Source organism: Phaseolus vulgaris, chromosome 11, assembly GCF_000499845.2.
Source record: "Phaseolus vulgaris cultivar G19833 chromosome 11, P. vulgaris v2.0, whole genome shotgun sequence".
Classification (NCBI taxonomy): domain Eukaryota; kingdom Viridiplantae; phylum Streptophyta; class Magnoliopsida; order Fabales; family Fabaceae; genus Phaseolus; species Phaseolus vulgaris.
In genome coordinates, this window is record NC_023749.2 from 52,598,886 (window position 1) to 52,618,292 (window position 19,407).

The following is a 19,407-nucleotide window of genomic DNA, read 5'->3' on the forward strand; positions in this document are numbered from 1 at the left end:
ATCAATTAGGCTGAGAGTTAAGTATTCTAATATATGTTGAATGAATTTATGAAATGTTTCATTAAGAATGTGGAATGAGATTTAGGGTTTATAAATTACAAAATTATAAGTATACGATCTAATAATATAGGCAAATATGTCAAATTTTTAAACACTAAGTTATCATGTTTTGTGCTTGTGTGGTTATTGTTATTTTTAAGCTGTAATGTTTTAGACATAATTTATGGATTCATGTTCTCATAATTAAGTAATTAACACAGTTCACGATTTATTTAATTTCTTTTTGTTTCATTTTTAATTTGTCACTTTTTGAAAACAATTCTGTTTGTTTTTATTTTTCAATTTAAAATTAAGAAAATATTAATTATTCCTTTGTTAATGACATCTTTATCCTTACATGATTTACAAAAATGAGTTTTTAAAACTTCTAAAACATATTTTTTAGAATGTATTAAGATACTTTTAAATTGTACATTCCAAAAATATTATAGAAAAGTATAATTAAAACATAATTTCCAAATATATTCTTAAATTAGTTTTTAATTATTCTGAATTTATGATTTCAGGATATTTTATATCATTATGGAATAAGCTTACTTAGCCGTTTACAATTTAATCAAAATTAATTTTAAAATACAATTTAATATCACCACCTTGTAATATTGCAACTTTTGGAAGATGATTTTTTCTTTGAACAAAAGGATTCTATATGAAGATAATATAAATTTATTTGTGAAATATTCCAGAAGGATAAATAAATAATTGTAAAAAATTAGTTATAAATGATACATTGAATTTCGAAAATGTATAGTCCAGAAACATTTTAATAAATTCTAGATAACATTTTCCTTAAAGAGAAATTTTTGTTTGAAAGATTATTTTTGTCATTATACTATAATGGAAAAATAGTGTGGAAAGATAGACTATCTTTAGAAAATGAAAATTATTGTAGATTATTCATGATTTTTGTACTTATGTGGTAATGCTATGTTTTGACCTCGAGTGCATTGAGATAATATCGGTTGAGTTTTTGAATTTTATCACGATTTTATCCTTAAAAACACCTGGTTAGATTAAGGGAAAAAAATGTATTTAAACTGTCTTTGATCTTGATTCTTAAATGACGTGAGACTATATTGGCTTTATCGGAATAATAGCAGTTGCGTTTTCCTACTTACTGATATCCTTAATTAGTTTTCTAACAACAATATAAGTGTTGTTAAATCCCATAAGATGAAATCAGTTAAAAATTTTAACTTCATATTTTCAGATATATTTTTTATCATAAAAAGTTTGGTTTCATGGATCAGAAGTTGTTGTTTGATAACAAAAAGAAAAAGCCTGAAGATTTGTGAATATTAAGGAAACTTCTTAAGATACACCAACAATAAGTCTTATTATCTCAGAAGGTGATGATGAATCAGACACATTGAACTCTGTAAAAAGATAGAAACTTTGACAGTGAAGTAATCCCATCATGTCATGTAATAATGTACAACACAGAAGGAGACAGTAGAATATACACACATACAAAATCCTATGATTTGTGCTCCAAAACCAGGTTCAAGATGAGTTGTGATCCTTAACTTTTATCCAGATGTTGAGTGAGAGGAACACACTTTTATCCAGCTATTGAGTGAGAGGAACACACTCAAGCTCAAGCTCAAGTTCACCTCTCTCAATGTTCTGTAGTCTCACTGAGATCTCCTGTTTGATCTTGCCTTCATCAAGGGATATGATGCCATCTCTAACAAGGGTGTTGTCCTTGCTTGCTACAAATTTACCAAGCTGCATGGATTCATTGATAGTGGATTTCTCATAGGCCTTTGCTGCTATAACTAGAGGTTGAATGTCTATTTCAGCCTCTCCCATAAAATCATCAGTTGAAAATGTATCCTTGTCATACACAAGCTGCACATAAAACACACCAACATGGAATATTGTCACAAGTAGAAATAAAACTACAATGGTTTATGATGTAAATGTAATGCATGGAAGGTAACATGACATGACTGATGTGCTTTGTATCTTGATATGGTGTGTTAATGTGGCTGAAATGTTGTAATGTCACTTGGATTCCCAGTTGGTTGAGTAATAAGAAGTTTGTGTTGGAACGTATAATATATAAAATGTAGGACACAAGGACACGAATATATATATATTATATGATTATGAATTATATAAATTGACAATAAAGATTTATGTGTACAATTATGTTTCAGTTATTTTTTTGTAGTACAAAGATGTTTTTCATAACTAATTCAAAAAGATTTGTTCATTATTTTTATAATCATAATAAAAATTTATACAACAAGTTTGAGTTTTTAAAAAATTATGTAATTTTCCCTTTTAAAATTGTGTTAGAACTGTGCTAGAATTATTAGAAATCCATCAAATATTTTTTGAATTGGACACTTCACAGATACGTGTCCTACGAGTACAACTATGTTTCAGTTATTTTTTTGTAGTACAAAGATGTTTTTCATAACTAATTCAAAAAGATTTGTTCATTATTTTTATTATCATAATAAAAATTTATACAACAAGTTTGAGTTTTTAAAAAATTATGTAATTTTCCCTTTTAAAATTGTGTTAGAACTGTGCTAGAATTATTAGAAATCCATCAAATATTTTTTGAATTGGACACTTCACAGATACGTGTCCTACGAGTACAACTATGTTTCAGTTATTTTTTTTGTAGTACAAAGATGTTTTTCATAACTAATTCAAAAATATTTGTTCATTATTTTTATTATCATAATAAAAATTTATACAACAAGTTTGAGTTTTTAAAAAATTATGTAATTTTCCCTTTTAAAATTGTGTTAGAACTGTGCTAGAATTATTAGAAATTCATCAAATATTTTTTGAATTGGACACTTCACGGATACATGTCCTACGAGTATCGGTGTCCGATACGTGTGTCTAACACGGGTACGCCATTTAAGAGGCATGTCCGAACCTCATAGATCTGAAGTCTCAAAATATACTCTTCATTCTTGAGATTGATATTGTTTCACTAGTACAAGTATGATCATGGTAACCATTTATGATTAGCAGAAACTGAGAAAATAAATGAACTTACCACTTTTAGAGGAGGAATGTTCTCTGGAATTGAAAGCATTAGACTTTCATTCCAGACTGGATTCAAATTGTTCTTGATGACTCGTGTTTTTACTGACTGCAACAACAAACATAAAAAGTGTTTCACATTTTTTCTACTTTCCATCCATATTTTAAACTAGCTCACAGATAAAGATGCTCACTTGGTGACCCAAAGAAAGGATGACATAAGGGTCACTAGTCATTACGTCTCGAACGGCTAGGTGAGTGCCTTTAACCACATTAACCTTAATCAATCCAACAAATTCAACCATACCTGCCTATAACAGTAAATGGAAGCAACAAGATTAAGTATTTAGAAAAACAGAAGTTCCAACATTTCAGTAACTATCATTTTCCCTTTCTCTATTCAGAATAAGACACAGAAAAGTATGCTTCATATTTTAATAATGCTTTGATTCTCATCTGCTTCTTGATATGGCTATGAAGTTAAGAGCACACAAGGTAAATAGGTGTTCAAACCCAATGTTGCAGTTTCCAAAAGGCAAAGACCCTGATGGATTTATAAATATTCACTATAAGAAAATCACAAAATAAAAACTAATTTTAGAGATAAAAAATAATTAGTCACTATATTAACTAAATTAGATACTATTTTAGAGACTAAAAAAGTTATTGGTATCTAAGGTAGTTTATATTATTCATAAAATTTATAAATTAGTTTTTAAATTGATATCTAATTAGCTAATAATATTTTAGTTACTAATTACTTTAGATTCTAATGTTGGTTGCTAAAATCTCAGTATCTAATTAGATACTAATTTTAGAAACTAATTTAAAAAATTTATTAACCATAAAAACTAATTTAAAAAAATTATTAACCATAGAAACTAAGTTATATACCAATAATTTTTTTAGTCTCTGAAATAGTATCTAATTTAGTTAATATAGTGACTAATTATTTTTTATCTTTAAAATTGATTTCTATTTAGTGATTTTCTCATTGTGATTGTCTAGAATATAGAGCATGAAAGTCATCCCTCCCACATTTTTGACTAGAAATAGAGAACAGGGGAGCATGGAGCAACATAAAAATTTAGTATGTAGCACACTTTGTTGCATCAACTAGCTCCAAAAGTAGTTTTTATGTTCATATAAGAGATGGCTGATAGAACTAGCATGACTCAAAGGAAAGATTACCAATGAGGTACTTTTCTTTGACTTGTGCTCAGAATCTTTTCTTCCCCAACTATTTCGGAATGCACTCCCAATTCGAGTTTTGCTTGGAAATCTTTCAGATGGTTTTTTGTCCATAAAAGCATGATAGTATGAAGAGCTGCACTGAGCAAGTGATATACTTCTTCCTTGAGATTGGACAATGGTGCCTGCCATATGGTCATCACACCCCATAAACTGTTGCATCTCATATTTTCTCCTGAAAAAGAAAATCAAATAGGACATTTCTGAATAAGAATGGTGTAATTCTTAACAAAATATAGAAAAAAATACTGAGATGTCAAGTTGCACTAACATGAAAGCTTTTATAAAAAAAATATAGAAAAAATAAATTTTTAGCTCTCTTTCAGTTACCGAATAAATTCAGAGCGTTCTTCAATGGAAGAATGTGGTTTTGGTTTTCTCATGTTACTTGGGAGGCAAGCTTCATACTTCTTGTTTAATAATGTATTTCCTCCTAATTTTGCCAATGCATCAACTTGTTCATCTGTCCATTCATCTAACTTCAATGATAGAACCTATAATAGCTTCAAACAATGTTAGAATTTCATTTTGTAGTGTGCCAGTTATGCATGCACAATGGAATCCCCCTCTCATGTTTCTAAGAGAACTGCAAATAGTGAATATGCAATTTTAACATCATTATGTTAACTCTGGTTTCAAAATATTTTCTGCAGATGTGTATCTACACTATGCTTCATTATGAATCCCAACCTCAAAGTTAAATGAATATGCTATGTATGACTGTTACTAAGAAGTTATTTTCAAAGCTTTGTTAGAAACATACCTTTGATATGTGGACTCCTAGACTTCTATGTATGCCAGAACACTTGATGCAAATAAATACTCCAAGACTTGAAGATCTGATGTTTAACAAATTCATCAGACAAAACATATACAAATAATGTAATGAGCTAATAATTTTATGATGTGACCAACTTCTAGCTGAAAAGCTTTAGCAGGGATATGTATCTGGTAAAGTAGGAATGGGTTCAGGGTTGAAGCATCCTGAAATGCTCAATTTTATTTATTCAATTCTTTGCTGATAAAAAACAACTGGAGTCTAAATACAACATTGCATATCTATAAAAATTCTTGATCAATTAGTGCACAAATTGTCTAAGCTTCTAAGCTCCAAATCATTTGGTACATATATTCTAACTTTTTGAGTTAATTCATTTGAAATAATTCTGTAAATTCACCATATTTCTGATTGGTGCACAGTTTTTTGTTTTGGAAAGACACTGAAGCCACACTCAGTTCAAGATCAATGATAATGTGATATAAAAATGAGATTAAAAAAATAATCCAGAAGACTACATTCCTATGAAAAATCAGGGAAATACTTACACCCATTTTGGCTCTGGAGTTCCACAATCAGCACAGAACTTGTTCCCAGAATGATGCATCAGATTTGTTAGCCTTCTCTGGGGACCTAGTAATTGGTAAATTATAATAAAGAGGAATAAGATATAAGCTGAACTAATCACGTAAAGATGCCAGATGATTATTGTTCTTTAAGGTGACAGCCTAACTGAGATGTCAAGTTACATAGTGATGCCTAACATGAAAGTTTTTTTATAAAAAAAGGAAGCGGCATAAGGGGTTAAGTTTCATTCTCTAAATCTTTGTATTCTATTATATCTGATCACCAAGGAGTGCTAAGACTACTTAACATCTATTTTTTCGAACCAGGCCTAACTATGTTTTACAAGTCATCAAAAAGATGTCTTCAAAACCACCTAGTATCTTATGTTTGGTTGCAAGAAGACATGTTTTGAAACAAGACCTGTCTCTGTGTGCTTCATGTAGGTGTGTGTAATGACATGGTACAAATCACAACATCTTAAGTATCTACCATATCCTCAGAAAATCAGACTAAGTAAACATATGATTCTGCCAATAATTCCCAGCAACAGAAACAATCGTTCAAAGAATCTACAAATAACTTAATAGAATTCTGTAAATTGTGTGCCTAGTTACTTAAATATGACCATTTTTAAATTCCTTTGAGGAAAGACTTTGCATTATCCCTTCTCACCCATCAAGTGGTTCATTGTAAAAGAATTTTCCCAACAATGGGAAAAAGAAAATTGAACCAAATGATTCAATGGTATTGATAAACATATTCTTCTTGTGTACAAAATCAATCATTCTATTATTGTGTTTTTCTGGGGGAGGAGGAAAAAAGGGATTAAAAACTCTTACATATTACTTCTTTTGTATCAGAATTTTCATGCTGCATAGACATATCTGGCTTCCAATATTTTGAAACCCAAAGGAAAATGTGGTGTTACAATCTGTCACCAGCCATATGGCAGTTTCTACTCTGCATGCAAATACATGGCATTGCAGACATTAAATCAAACATGGCATGTGCAAACCAAAATGGATAGACACAAATGGTGGCCAAGAGATTGCAAATTGCAATGACATAGCCATTGAGGGAACAAAAAAGAAACAAAGTTTTGAATATAAATTCTTACATATCAGAATGTATCTTTCTGCTCTCAAATTTTCAGCATTAAGAAGAAGGCACTGGCAATTCCTGCATTGAAACAAACCAAAATGGTTACAAAAACAAAAGGCTAAATCAAACATATATCTCATATTGAATTGATGGGGTTGTGAATAATTGAAATAACATACCCTCCCTATGAAAATGTTCAAAAGGGTCTTTGAGAAAATTGGTTTTTGACGACCATTGAAGGTGAAAGCTTGAAACTTTGAGAAATGTGTATTGAACAGGAAAAGAAATAAAGTTCAAAACTGAATTGACAAGCCAAATGTGATGGTTTTGGGGTTGCAACAGATCAGAATTATCTTTCTTTTCTAACAAACTTTATAATTCTTAGCAAATATGTAAATTCTTTAGACATAACATGTCAACGTGGAATTTGCCATAGATATTTGGCTATGAAGCTTCTTCTTTTTTATTCTTTTCTATGAATTAACATATAATTAACTTTTATTTCACACACCAACTACAGAACATGAATGTAGCAGGGTATCTTGACATGTGTAATATTGCAAGATAAAAAAATAAAAAAAATACTTTCATGCCATAAATAATAATAATAATTTATAACCATTCCATGTTTTATATAAACATTTCATATTTTATTTTATCTTTAATTATATTTTAAAATTACAAAAAACTAAAAAAAAATATATAAATTACTCATCTACTTAATATATATATATATATATATATATATATATATATATATTCCACTATTAATCCTTAAAGTAATTATGTTGGATGATACTTTTACTTTTAAAATTTTTTTGAGAATATATTGTCAATATAAATTAGATTTGTAATGTAAAGTATGCAAAAAAAAAATGATGATGTGCTTTATTTGATTTTTAATATTAAATATAATTATATATAAATGATAAAATTAGAAAATACAAATATATGTGATTGTTATGTTTATGTTGGTGATATTAATAATAAATGTTTTTATAATAAAAAGTGTTTTGGAGCATTTATTTCACATTCAACTAAATTTCTAATGGATAAGCCTATTTGGAAATTAAAAAGATGATACATTATCATCATATAAGAAAAGGAAAAAAAAATAAACATTGAAACTTAACCATATACATATACAAGTGATAAAAATATATGCATAGATAAGGTGAACTAATACCAAATATCAATTCTTGAGAATATCAAACAACTAGGGGGAAACTAAAGTGAAAGAACAAGGTACACACAATAAGGGAAGATTTTTTTTAAAGATTAAGGGTAGTTGAATTTTGTTTAATGAATAAGGGTATTTGAAGTTTTAAAAGCTTTTCACAAACATTTAAGTATAGATATATGAAGATTATCCAATATTCAAAAGCACTAGAATAAGAAAAGAAGAAAACCCAAAGCACTTTTGATATTGGTTTAATCTAAACTTGAACTATATTCTTCTTGGAAGATTTTCATTAATAAAACCTAGTTAGAACAATTATTCTTAATTGGAAGAGATTATCACATTAGTTCATGAAGTAAATGAAACTATAAAAAAAACTATAAAAATGTACATCAACCATCACATTAATCTATTTTTTATATATATTAATATCAAAGTGTCTCAAATGAAATTATAATTTGTTTTCTTATTATGTAATCATTAAAAACTTATAAATTAATTTGTTAAAATGCATAAATATCAATTATAGAGATTTTGTTTGATAACGAAATATCATAATTATGGCCAATAAATGGTAACACATATTCATAAATCAATTAACTGCAAAAAAATTTGAAAATTATTTTTCATTTTGGTATTGATGGCAAGCATAAACTTCAAGAACATTACTATTAGTCAAATTTTCCTTCCAACTCTATACCTTTCTCTTACACTTTTATATTAATTGTGAAAAAGTCAGTTTTAACTTTTTTAAATTTCTTAAATAACTCTAAATGAAATATAACTTCATATTTTTAGATAACTTAACTACATTTCGTACACTTAAATTTTCATTATAAGTGTTTGAGATACCGGTTCCCTTGTGTATAAAGGTTGACGAAAAGATTAATTGAATTCGATGTTCTCTGGTATCAAGATAATTTTTTTTTGTGAGTTTTGTACTTGATATTTGAACCTTACTGTTTTTTTTGGTTTTGTATTTTCTAGAAAAATGAAAAAAAATAAGTCAACGAAACTGCAATCACCACCATTAAAAATATCACAATTTACCTCAACAAATAACATTCACCATAAACAACCACCACCATTCATAACGAAGAAGAAGATCTAGTTGAAATTATAAAAAAATTATAAAGATGCAGAAGAAGTAGTTATGGAGTAGCAGGAGAATTTGTCATACTACTCACCCACCCAATGGAAGTGGTGCAACTCAATGTTAGAAGAGAAGCCATATCCAAAAAAATTAAATTTGATACTTGTTTTTCATCTAATAAAAGCACATAAAACACACTAAAATCTTTTCTATTAATTTTTTTCCCCTATTTTAATATTTGAGAGAAAAACTAAGAGAAAATTAATTTCTCCTTTAAGATTCTCAAAGAAAGGATGTTATTGTTTTTTTCTTAAATTTAGAAAGAAAAGTATTGTAATTTTTTTTCTTTCAATATAGTTACACTATTGTCTCTCATTTGATTTGTTACTTTTTGTTTAGCTGTAAATTCTTTTGGCGCTATTGTTGTGGATAACACCCAAAACCAAATGTAAGATCACACACCAATTTCTCTCCTCTTCCAGTGAGCTGAATCTTTTGAAGGATCAGTCTCAAATGTTGCAATTTGTATCACATGTTCTTTGAGTTGCTGGGTTTGGTTGAATCATTATTGTTGATAAGGTCATTGAAGTTTCAGGAGTTTTTAAGGGGTTAGAGGACATTGAACCTTTGACTGTTATTGATTGATTCTGCATGAAATTTTTGTTTTGTGGAATCTGGGTTGCTGCATTTCTAGCTTATTGAATTGATTTTATTGCTCAAACAGTGTAGATGTTTGAATTGAGTTTGTTTTATGGGGGATGGGATTTTAAATTCATGGAATTATGCTTCCTTATGATTATGTTAAACCTAATAGGGATTGGGTCTAGGAGAAGGAGTTGGTCTTTCAACGTAACTAACCTAATTTGTTTTTTTTGATCGGCATAGCAGAATGTGAATCAGGTAGGTTAGATTCTGTGTGTCTAGAGGCACAAGACATGGATGCAGATTCGTCACCATCAGTGTAAGGTTGTCATGCACTAGTTCTGAAAGTTTCATCTGATTTCTCCTTGTGTTGGTCACTAATATTTTTTTAAGTGATTAATTAGCTTAGTGCTTGAGTTATTGTGCTTTGTATATGCTCTGTGAGAATTGTCTGCTTCTGTGATATAATCTATGATGCGTGAAGGAATATTATGATTAAATCTATGCTAAGAAACGATTCTGATCATGTACTTGTGTGTGTCTTTTAGAAAAATTAAGTTAAGATGTTGATTACTGAATTGCGTAGGTTATCCCTAAGATCTAAAAAAAAGCTTGAAGCACACTGAGAAAGGGAAAAAATGGAGTCTCTAATTCTTCAACTCCATGAGATTTCAGCTGTGAAATTTGGCAATTTCAAGCTCAAATCTGGCATATCCTCACCAATCTACATAGACCTCCGCCTTATTATATCTTACCCTTCTGTCCTCCGGAATGTTTCTCAAACCCTCATTTCCTCTGTCTCTTCCACTTCATTTGACCTTGTCTGTGGTGTCCCTTACACTGCTCTTCCCATTGCCACTTGTGTCTCTGTTACTCAGAATATCCCCATGGTCATGCGCCGCAAGGAAATAAAAGATTATGGCACTTCTAAAGCCATTGAAGGTGATTTCAAGCAGGGTCAAAGTTGCTTGATAATTGAGGATCTAGTTACAAGTGGGACATCAGTTTTGGAAACTGCTGCGCCACTGCGTGCTGCAGGGTTGAAGGTCAGTGATGCTGTTGTTTTGATTGATAGAGAGCAAGGTGGGAGAGAGAATCTGGAGAATAATGGAATCAAGCTGCATGCAATTCTTAAATTGACTGAGATGGTGAAAATTTTGAGGGAAAAAGGGAAGCTTAATGAGCAGATGCTTGGGGTTGTTATGAGATTCTTAGAAGAGAATCAGAAGATTGCTGCTATGGCAACAAGAACTAAGTGCAACGCCTTTCCATATTTGGAAAGGGCTAAATTGTCAAAGAATCCAACAGGAAAGAGGTTGTTTGAGATAATGGCTGAGAAGGAGAGTAATTTGTGTTTGGCTGCAGATGTTGCAACTGCTGCTGAATTACTTGAAATCGCTGACAAGGTAAGAACTTGGCAATTGTCCAAAACGGGAAAATGTTTAAACTAGTCCTTGGCATTTTTGTTTGATCATTTATTTGAAACTGTTAAAGATGGTTCTTAATTTAAAAAAAGGGTCGAGAACTCTTTCAAGAGTCCTATTCATTTATGATCATCAGTGTGATAGTAAACTTAAGGTTAGAAGTTTAGTTCTGACAAATAAATTACTTAAACTAATTTGGCTGTTCTTTCCTGTCAGGTTGGGCCTGAGATATGCTTGCTGAAGACACATGTGGATATTTTTCCAGATTTTACTCCTGATTTTGGTTCTAAGCTTCGCTCGGTACAGTGCTATAAGAAGTCCCTTTTTGCTTTTAAGCAGTGCAGAACAAATTTTTTCATCTTCCTGTTGTCAACATTTATAGATGGAAGTAGATTTGTCAATATTTATTGAAATTAGAGTCCGAAGTCATGTATTTGACCTATTATAAGAGTATTATATGTATGAGCATCACATTTAGTGAGTTTTCAGGAATCTTGTATATTTCTGGTTTAGTTGTTTCTATTTATGCTTCTTTTTCTGTTGAAGATTGCAGAAAAACATAACTTCTTAATATTTGAGGATCGTAAGTTTGCTGACATTGGTAACACAGTGACCATGCAGTATGAAGGGTAAGATCTATCTTGGATTACTTCTTAGTATTATTCCTTCTGTTTCTGCATTTCATATGACTTATTTATGCTCTGATATCTGCAGAGGGATCTTCCATATATTGGAATGGGCTGACATAGTAAATGCTCACATTATATCTGGTCCTGGAATTGTGGAAGGACTGAAGTTGAAGGTCTATGCTCTAGTCTTAGCATTATCTTGACTGTAGCCACACCAAAATGCTAGCCTAACATGTCTTGTAAATCATACTCAGGGTTTGCCTCGTGGAAGGGGTCTTTTGCTGCTTGCTGAAATGAGTTCAAGTGGTAACCTTGCCAAGGGAGATTACACCACTGCTGCAGTGAAAATCGCTGAGGATCATTCTGACTTTGTTATTGGCTTCATCTCAGTCAATCCAGCATCATGGTCTGGGGCACCTGTAAATCCTTCTTTCATTCATGCAACCCCTGGAGTTCAAATGGTGACTGGTGGTGATGCTTTAGGGCAGCAGTATAACACACCACATTCTGTAAGTTTATGCATGCAGTGTGTATCTTTCTGTCATGTGCATAAATTAACGACATGATAGGTGAAAGATCATAAATGGTTTATGAACAGTGTTATATAACATACATAAAGTATTTTACTTTTAACATGGTTGATCTTTCATTCTTTCCTTGGGTTAGAAGAATTTTGTTGAGAAAAAAAGTATACAGGGAACGGGAGAGGGAGGGTGCATAGTCTCTGACTATTGTTGAGAAAACAATATCAGAGTTTTTACTATATTGTCTTGGTAGCTTGACATCATCAGATTTTATTTGAATATTTAATTGTAGCTGACATAGATTTATGGATATTGTGGGGGTTGATAACTAAACATTTCCATTAAAACTGAATACAAATGAAATGACACAAAGTGGATTATGGGTTTGCTACCCTTGGCAAGCTCGTTTTGTTTCTCCTGCTTCAGCACAACAACCATCCACCCCTTAATATTCATGTGCTGAAAATGCCTCAATCTGCAGTGACTCTACTACATGACATCTTAGACCTTCAATAAACTTTATTAACACAATATTTAAATTTGATGTTCAAAAGAATAAATGGTGAGATCATGACATTTGACCATGTCCAAGTTTTTTTCCACTTTAGAGGATCTGATATTGTTTCATGCTCCCTTGTGTTGTAAAGATTGTACTTTGAAATCATTCCTTAAATGTGAAGAAGATCTTTTGAGTCAGTACTTCATAGTTACATAATCTTCTTTCATTTGAGCTTATCTTGATAACAAAATGGTTTTTCCAGGTTGTCTATGATAGGAGTAGTGACATTATCATAGTGGGTCGTGGCATCATCAAGGCCAAAAATCCGTCTCATGCAGCTCGTGAATATCGTCTTCAAGGATGGAATGCGTATTTGGCCAAGTGCAGCTGAAACTTTTAAGAGGGATATGTGAAAAAAAGATTGAATCAAAACAAGTTAGGATATGCAGCAAATTGGATGATGCCAAGTGCATAGTTAGGAAGAAGAGTCCTACTTATTAACAGGATGTATTTCATTTCACCATAGTATATATAGGTAACATCTAAAGCTGAATGCAGCACTGGAATTTTGTTTTCTTTCCCCTCCCCATTTTTGGCTAGAAAAAATATTTGCAGTTCAGCTGATCTTAGCATGAAGTGCTTCATTTTATGATTTTCCTCAGCATGTAACAGGTTGAATACTGCATTTCACATTAATGATTTACATCTTTTTTTTAATGGGACCAAACTAATGCATACCATTCATTGTAATCTTATGGATTACTGATGCAATTTCTTAAATATTGACTGATTTGGCTGTATGTGTTTCTTTAATCACTGGTGTTTCATTGCGTTAAGATGAACAAAAGATAGGAGATGTGATATACATGCAACAATTTTTAACACTTTTGTTTATTTTCTCCATCATTATAACATTTAAGAAGGGATATGTGAAGAAAGGAGTGAATCAAAAAAATGTTGTACAAATTGTTGCACTCTTGAGTCTGACTCAACAGTTATTCATTTTGATGCAACAAGCCAATGCGAGATTGGATTATTAATCTTGTCTTCATATTAAAGTATTGTGCCATTATTAATCATTTTGTAAATAACTAAAACACCAATTAATGACAACTACTGAAACTAGAAAGATTGCACATACACTTGGACTTAAGTAGAAAAAGATGCTAAATATCGTTTTCCAATAATCAAAACAAATTAGGATATGCAGCAAATTGACAAAATGGCAACTACGAATAAACAAAACGCATTACGTGGTTCTGTGCCATGCAGTAAAACAAATCATAGCTATGAACATTTTCTCAAGTGCTCTCAATCATTGCCATTAATTGAACAAAAAGAATATAAATATATATAGGGCAATTTAAGGTTCTACATCTCTATTGCGTAATTATCATAATGATACGATGTACAACTTCATGTTCATGTACTTGATGTGAGGAGAAGCAAAGAGAGTTTGCCTCCAAAGTTGCAAAAAATTACATGACCAGAAGGTACATATCACTACAAGAAACGACTTTGCACTACAAACTATAAGGCTAAATATCAGTACTAGCTGAAGAACATCATCTCCTATCCATTCATTGTTCTTTCCAAATCCTACCAGTAACCCTTAGCTTCAATTCCTTCCGGTCGCCGCCGGAAAAGAAAAGGGCCATATTTCTCTGGATGATGAGACCATCAAAACTGTCACGAACCTTCCGGTGGCTGTCCCGGATGCTTCTAGGCACACCCTGCCAAATCATCTTCCTCCCATTTCCACCTACCTCTAAACTGTAGCTATAATTTTTTGCTTCATTATCATCACCCATAAACCGCAAAAAGGCTATGTAGACAGGAGCCATTCCAAGCTGAAAAGCTTCAAAATGTAGACAAAAATACTGACCAAAGCAGCTGAAGACCTAGAAACCAATGTGAAACACAATAGTCAACTAAAATCCAACTTCAGTCCAGAAAGAAATTGAAAGTGAATGCATATAAGTTTATCATAGACACCTAGGGTGGCATAGATGCAAAAGGGTAAATCAAGAGTCCCTAGAGGATACAAATCTAAATAACAATCACGTAGCTTCAATGTGTTCTAGTATTTGCAATATTGGATTTTTCTTTTTTAAGCAAATGAAGAAATTACAAGGTTTGCTAAATCACTCTACTCATGAACTGATGAAGACAGACACAAGTAGATCCAACCCCACCCCAAATTTACACATTCTGCATACAAACCATTTTTTTTTTATCAGCTGCATACCAACCATATGGTTAGGCACTATAGTGAATTTACAGAATCAATCGAATGCAGGTAGAACAAAGTTCAGAAAATAATACCGTTAACATCCATGTGGCATTTTCAACTTCATGTGGATTTGATTTGACATAGCGATGGTTGAAAGTGCTACCATTGTGCATGTCCACTTTGTGGTCGTCTTTCAGATGAGCCACCAGGTAGGGTATATCACCCATAATAGAGCATTCTGAACCAGCATATGGACAGTTGTAAGGTCTATATGCACATTGTGATTCATGCTTTAGCTTGCTATAATAGGGATATATTCCAATGCACCCGAATCCTTGATATTTACACGGAAGTTCCAAAGATGCAGCCACTTTCTCCAGTGCAAGGCATCTGATATTGCCAAGCTCATGCCTACAAGTAGGGCACCTGTTATGGACCCTGGGTTTGCAACCAGAGCATATTGTGTGACCATTTGAACACTGCAAAATTGACAGAGGAAAACAAGTCAACTAAGTTAAAAAAAAAAAATATTTTGAAACCATCAACAAGGCAATAATTATATAAAAACAGTTATATTTATATAATTTGACTGAGTTCCTGCTAGTAAAAACATCTAACATTCTCGGAATAGATAAGTTAGGTGAGCAAGGGAACAATTACTTTTGAATGAGGAAATCAGCACCCTTAAAAGTTTTTTGTTCCATGACACGCCAATAAAACCATTATTTTAGTTAAGTTACAATTAGAATGAGAATTCCTTTTTTATTTGTGTTCAATCCTGTTAATAAGCAGCAATACCATTCCATGAACCCAGTACTGGATGATCACGCTTTGTCAATGTGAATAATTTATCAAATTGCACTTAGAACATCCCAGTATTTTTTAGTTACAATTGCATGCTTTCTCTCAAGAACCAATAACAAAGCAACAATGAACCACCAATATATAAACAACCTGATGGATTGGAGGGTACATGGCATTCAAGCATACAGGGCACTCTAATAGCTCACGCACACTGCTTGAAACGGTACCATTAGGTTTAAGTGCAGTTTGTGCAGGATCATTTACTAATTCACCAACATCTGTTGACTCTTCATTTTGAGGAGGATCAACATCAACTTTGCTTCGAATATCATCGAAGAATAAAGTACTTGATGCCATGCTAGCAAAAGCAATCACCAGCTACCCTGTGAACAGGAAATAATCATTATAATCAATCACAAAGGCTATAACTAAATTCTACATAGTACTTCCTTCTTTAAATTTTCACAAAACAGTTAACAAAGAAATAGTTAAACTATTAAGTCGCATCTCCAGTTTATTCAAACAACAGAAGGAATGACAAAACCCACTTTATCCCCTGATGTTGACTGTAGGTGAATCAAACAACATAAACTTCTATTTTGAATAACATCAACAGACAAAGCACTAACAACAATTTCATGAATCTTTCTAGGGTGAAGCTATCATCCCTCCCTGATGCTCCATTGATATGATCAAAGATGCATCATGGCCTTCATCAAACACAGTTTTAAAACAAATTTACAAACTCAATGGCTTATGAAAGCAAACAGAACACATCGACCAGAAAAAAAAAAGCACACATACATTTGTCATTGAAAATACATTCAGAGAATTAATTAGTTCTCAAATTCACATTTATATTAAGCAATTGGGAAATTCTTATCCTGTAAAATGTAATTACCCTAGCATAATATGAACAGTTTGCCCAAAAGATAAACAATTTTCAAATACTGGCATTCCACCAGACATAGATCGTTACTCATTAACATTTCAAATGCTGAATAGTTGACACAATAGTTTCAAAAGATTCTTTAAGTTATTATTTATGGATTCAGATTCTTTTTCACGCTGCCCTGATCATGTAAAAAATATCATCACTAAATGTTGGAGTCAACTACATGGATAAAATAAGGCTATTGTGTTTTCTCAACATCCAAATTTTTGGCAAGCAATTTAAATAGAGGTTTGTATTGATTGCTTTGCATAATGTCTTGTTTGATCTCCGGACTCCATTTATCAGGCTATCCCTTATGAGTAGAAAAATAATTTGATAATAAAATGAAATTTACACTTCCAAATGAACAGAACAACAAATCTTACAAATCTTTGCATGTTCACAATTATTATATACAAGTTTATAATATTTAGAGAGAAAGAATGGATGAAATAAAAATTGAAAATGGAAAGCATAACAAATCCTGATTAACATGACAGATATATTAAAGGATTTCAAATCACGTTCAGGTCCAATTTATATGAATATTAGAGACAATTATAACATGTAAAACAGCTATATTAGGTTGTCCTCTTCCCATAAGACTAGGAACAAGATGAACCACATAAATTTGTCAAAGAGAAATTACAGGAAAATGAACATCATATTGGCATGATTGACAATCTAAAAGAAGGCTTACATACATGTTGCAGGGCTCAATATCAATTGATCAAAATAAATGACAGTTTGAAGTTATGCACTTATTTAAAAGTGAGAATTTGAAGCATAGCTGTGTTAGATCAGCTATGACTAGGCACAAATAATTATGCCTGTGAAAAAACAGAAAAATAAAACATAAAGAAAGTTAATTAACAAGACCAGGTCATAGGTGGAAATTTGTAGGCATGAGTTGTTGAACTGGTTTCATGGTCAAAAAATGGCAAGTATAAAATGACAAAAAGCAAATAACCTATTAAAAATTGTCCCCTTCTTAAACATTAGCTTTCTAAGATGAATTTTTATTTTATTTACTAAACCAATCCAAATTTTGTATCTATCTTCTTGTCCATTGATGAATGAAATCGCATGGAGAGATCCTAATATACTCAATCTCAGATACTAAAAACGCGCACCCTGTAAAAGTTCCTACCTCCCTGGCATCGAAGTGTGATCTACAGTCTAAATAACCCAAAACTCAGTAAACAAAATCTAAACTGCAAACTGTTTGTATTCTAACCAAAATATGATTACCCTCCAAGTGAGTCCAATCTCTCAAGAAAGATAGTTCTATTATATGTTTGAGGTATGATAAATCACGGATAATGTCTATATGGCAGCCTCATGATCGCACTCAAATACAAATAACAGCCAAAGACAAGAGTTGTGTGCATCCCTCAGGTTTTCCATTATTTTGCAGCTTAAGAAGGTAACAGAACATCTAGAAGCTAACTTCTCCCATGATCGACCAATGAGTAACTTGTGTTTGATCCGAAAAAGCATTTTGGATAACCTTGAGCTTAGCCCAAGCCAAATTCAAAAAAGGTAACAGCTTGTTAGTTTTTGAAGTGGCACTCAGCATTTTGGTAGAAGGAAGGAATTTTCCCTCTGAAACATAGTGCATTAGGAAGCAAGAAATGCAGTGTTGCAGCCATGGAATAGTACTCGACCATCCTGAGAATTCAGAACCAAACCACTAGCAAACAAACTAGAATAACTCCACAAAAAATAACACAACTAGACTCAGCTTCCAACAATGTCCTGGTGTTTTCCCATGAAAACCAACACAGGCACATCAAACCTAACATACTAAAGAATAAAAAAAAGGGTCAGTTGCAAAGGCAAGACAAACAACAACACATGCATGAACACAAAAAAATCCGATTAACTTATTTTGAAAGATTCAAAATTTCACATATTCCAATACACCCACTTGAGCAAGCTGAAGAAGGTAACAACCTCGGCAATCCGAAAAGCACATCAAACACAAACCTTAAACAGAACAAACTGTTTCATCCATTAACACAATCAAAACCCTAACCTCAACCAACAAATTCACAATATTTCAAACCAAACCCACCACAGATCTACAACCAACAAAATTCCCAAAAAGAAACCTTGAACCCACCCCCAAATAAAAATATAATAATAATAGAACCCCAGAAGTGGAAAAACTAAAATGAAGTTGTGGAGAGACCTGGAATGATGGATTGATCAAAAGGGCATTACACCAGAAGCAAATGAATGAAATCAGAGAGACATAGAGTTAAGGGTTTTGGCTTTGGTCGGTTCTGTAATAAACAGTGGTAAATGAAAACACATAGAATGCGCGTCTGCAACAAGTTGATAAAGATTTTCAAATTAAAGAGAGAAGAGAGCGTAGGTGAGAATGAACAGAGAGAGAGAAAGTTGTGGGAAAAATACAAAATGGAAGAAAGAAAAGGTTTAAGAAAAAGTAGGACCCACAAGTTCCTCGATTTCCTCACTTACCTTTTTCCTGTTGTGTTTATGTTTGAATTCTAAAACGGTGGTTGAAGCTTTCACTCTTTCATCTCTTTCAAACCTATTTTCTTACCCAATAATGAATGACTACATAATTCAATTTACCTTAATATACATAAAAATGTAATTTAATTTATAATATAAAAAATTTATTCAATAATTAATCAAGGATTTTAT

At 31.9% G+C, this 19,407-nt stretch overlaps 3 protein-coding genes across 10 annotated transcripts; 1 reads left to right on the top strand and 2 right to left on the bottom strand.

Annotated features, from left to right (window-relative positions):
* Positions 1-1,374: 1,374 nt before the first annotated feature.
* On the bottom strand, positions 1,375-7,114 carry LOC137821665 (probable ADP-ribosylation factor GTPase-activating protein AGD11). Of its 2 annotated transcripts, none has more exons than XM_068626369.1 (10): positions 6,949-7,114; positions 6,786-6,847; positions 6,508-6,628; positions 5,650-5,734; positions 5,087-5,162; positions 4,654-4,817; positions 4,264-4,498; positions 3,267-3,383; positions 3,086-3,181; positions 1,375-1,911 (listed from the first exon to the last, which is right to left on the bottom strand). In XM_068626369.1, exons 3-10 carry the CDS (start codon positions 6,548-6,550, stop codon positions 1,630-1,632), a joined length of 1,098 nt encoding a protein of 365 aa, XP_068482470.1. In that variant the 5' UTR covers positions 6,551-6,628; positions 6,786-6,847; positions 6,949-7,114; the 3' UTR covers positions 1,375-1,629. The 2 variants fall into 2 exon arrangements, with proteins under 2 accessions (XP_068482470.1, XP_068482479.1); XM_068626378.1 differs by having other exon boundaries at positions 1,481-1,911; positions 6,508-6,623; positions 6,949-7,089.
* A 2,266-nt stretch (positions 7,115-9,380) lies between these two features.
* On the top strand, positions 9,381-13,477 carry LOC137817964 (uridine 5'-monophosphate synthase-like). Of its 7 annotated transcripts, none has more exons than XM_068621198.1 (8): positions 9,415-9,490; positions 9,931-10,008; positions 10,271-11,090; positions 11,325-11,408; positions 11,655-11,737; positions 11,823-11,910; positions 11,992-12,246; positions 13,023-13,477. In XM_068621198.1, exons 3-8 carry the CDS (start codon positions 10,323-10,325, stop codon positions 13,149-13,151), a joined length of 1,407 nt encoding a protein of 468 aa, XP_068477299.1. In that variant the 5' UTR covers positions 9,415-9,490; positions 9,931-10,008; positions 10,271-10,322; the 3' UTR covers positions 13,152-13,477. The 7 variants fall into 7 exon arrangements, with proteins under 7 accessions (XP_068477308.1, XP_068477299.1, XP_068477288.1 ...); XM_068621193.1 differs by having other exon boundaries at positions 9,462-9,650; XM_068621202.1 differs by having other exon boundaries at positions 9,468-9,621.
* Positions 13,478-14,088: 611 nt separating this feature from the next.
* Positions 14,089-19,150, bottom strand: LOC137817990 (E3 ubiquitin-protein ligase DIS1). Its single transcript, XM_068621219.1, has 4 exons — positions 18,926-19,150; positions 15,948-16,180; positions 15,086-15,472; positions 14,089-14,661 (listed from the first exon to the last, which is right to left on the bottom strand). The coding sequence occupies exons 2-4, from the start codon at positions 16,152-16,154 to the stop codon at positions 14,341-14,343; spliced, it is 915 nt and encodes a 304-aa protein (XP_068477320.1). The 5' UTR covers positions 16,155-16,180; positions 18,926-19,150; the 3' UTR covers positions 14,089-14,340.
* Between the last annotated feature and the right edge of the window lie 257 nt (positions 19,151-19,407).

Excerpts from the sequence above, each read along its gene's own strand:
- LOC137817990 (XM_068621219.1), bottom strand. The coding sequence starts at position 16,154 with ATGGCATCAAGTACTTTATTCTTCGATGATATTCGAAGCAAAGTTGAT. Across the intron at positions 15,473-15,947 it reads TGTACCCTCCAATCCATCAG|TGTTCAAATGGTCACACAAT; the intron begins GTTGTTTATATA and ends TCAATTTTGCAG. Across the intron at positions 14,662-15,085 it reads ATGCCACATGGATGTTAACG|GTCTTCAGCTGCTTTGGTCA; the intron begins GTATTATTTTCT and ends ATTGGTTTCTAG.
- LOC137821665 (XM_068626369.1), bottom strand. The coding sequence starts at position 6,550 with ATGTCTATGCAGCATGAAAATTCTGATACAAAAGAAGTAATAT. Across the intron at positions 5,735-6,507 it reads TGATACAAAAGAAGTAATAT|GTCCCCAGAGAAGGCTAACA; the intron begins GTAAGAGTTTTT and ends ACCAATTACTAG. Across the intron at positions 3,182-3,266 it reads TCCTTTCTTTGGGTCACCAA|TCAGTAAAAACACGAGTCAT; the intron begins GTGAGCATCTTT and ends TTGTTGTTGCAG.
- LOC137817964 (XM_068621207.1), top strand. The coding sequence starts at position 10,323 with ATGGAGTCTCTAATTCTTCAACTCCATGAGATTTCAGCTGTGAAATTT. Across the intron at positions 11,091-11,324 it reads TACTTGAAATCGCTGACAAG|GTTGGGCCTGAGATATGCTT; the intron begins GTAAGAACTTGG and ends CTTTCCTGTCAG. Across the intron at positions 12,247-13,022 it reads AGTATAACACACCACATTCT|GTTGTCTATGATAGGAGTAG; the intron begins GTAAGTTTATGC and ends TGGTTTTTCCAG.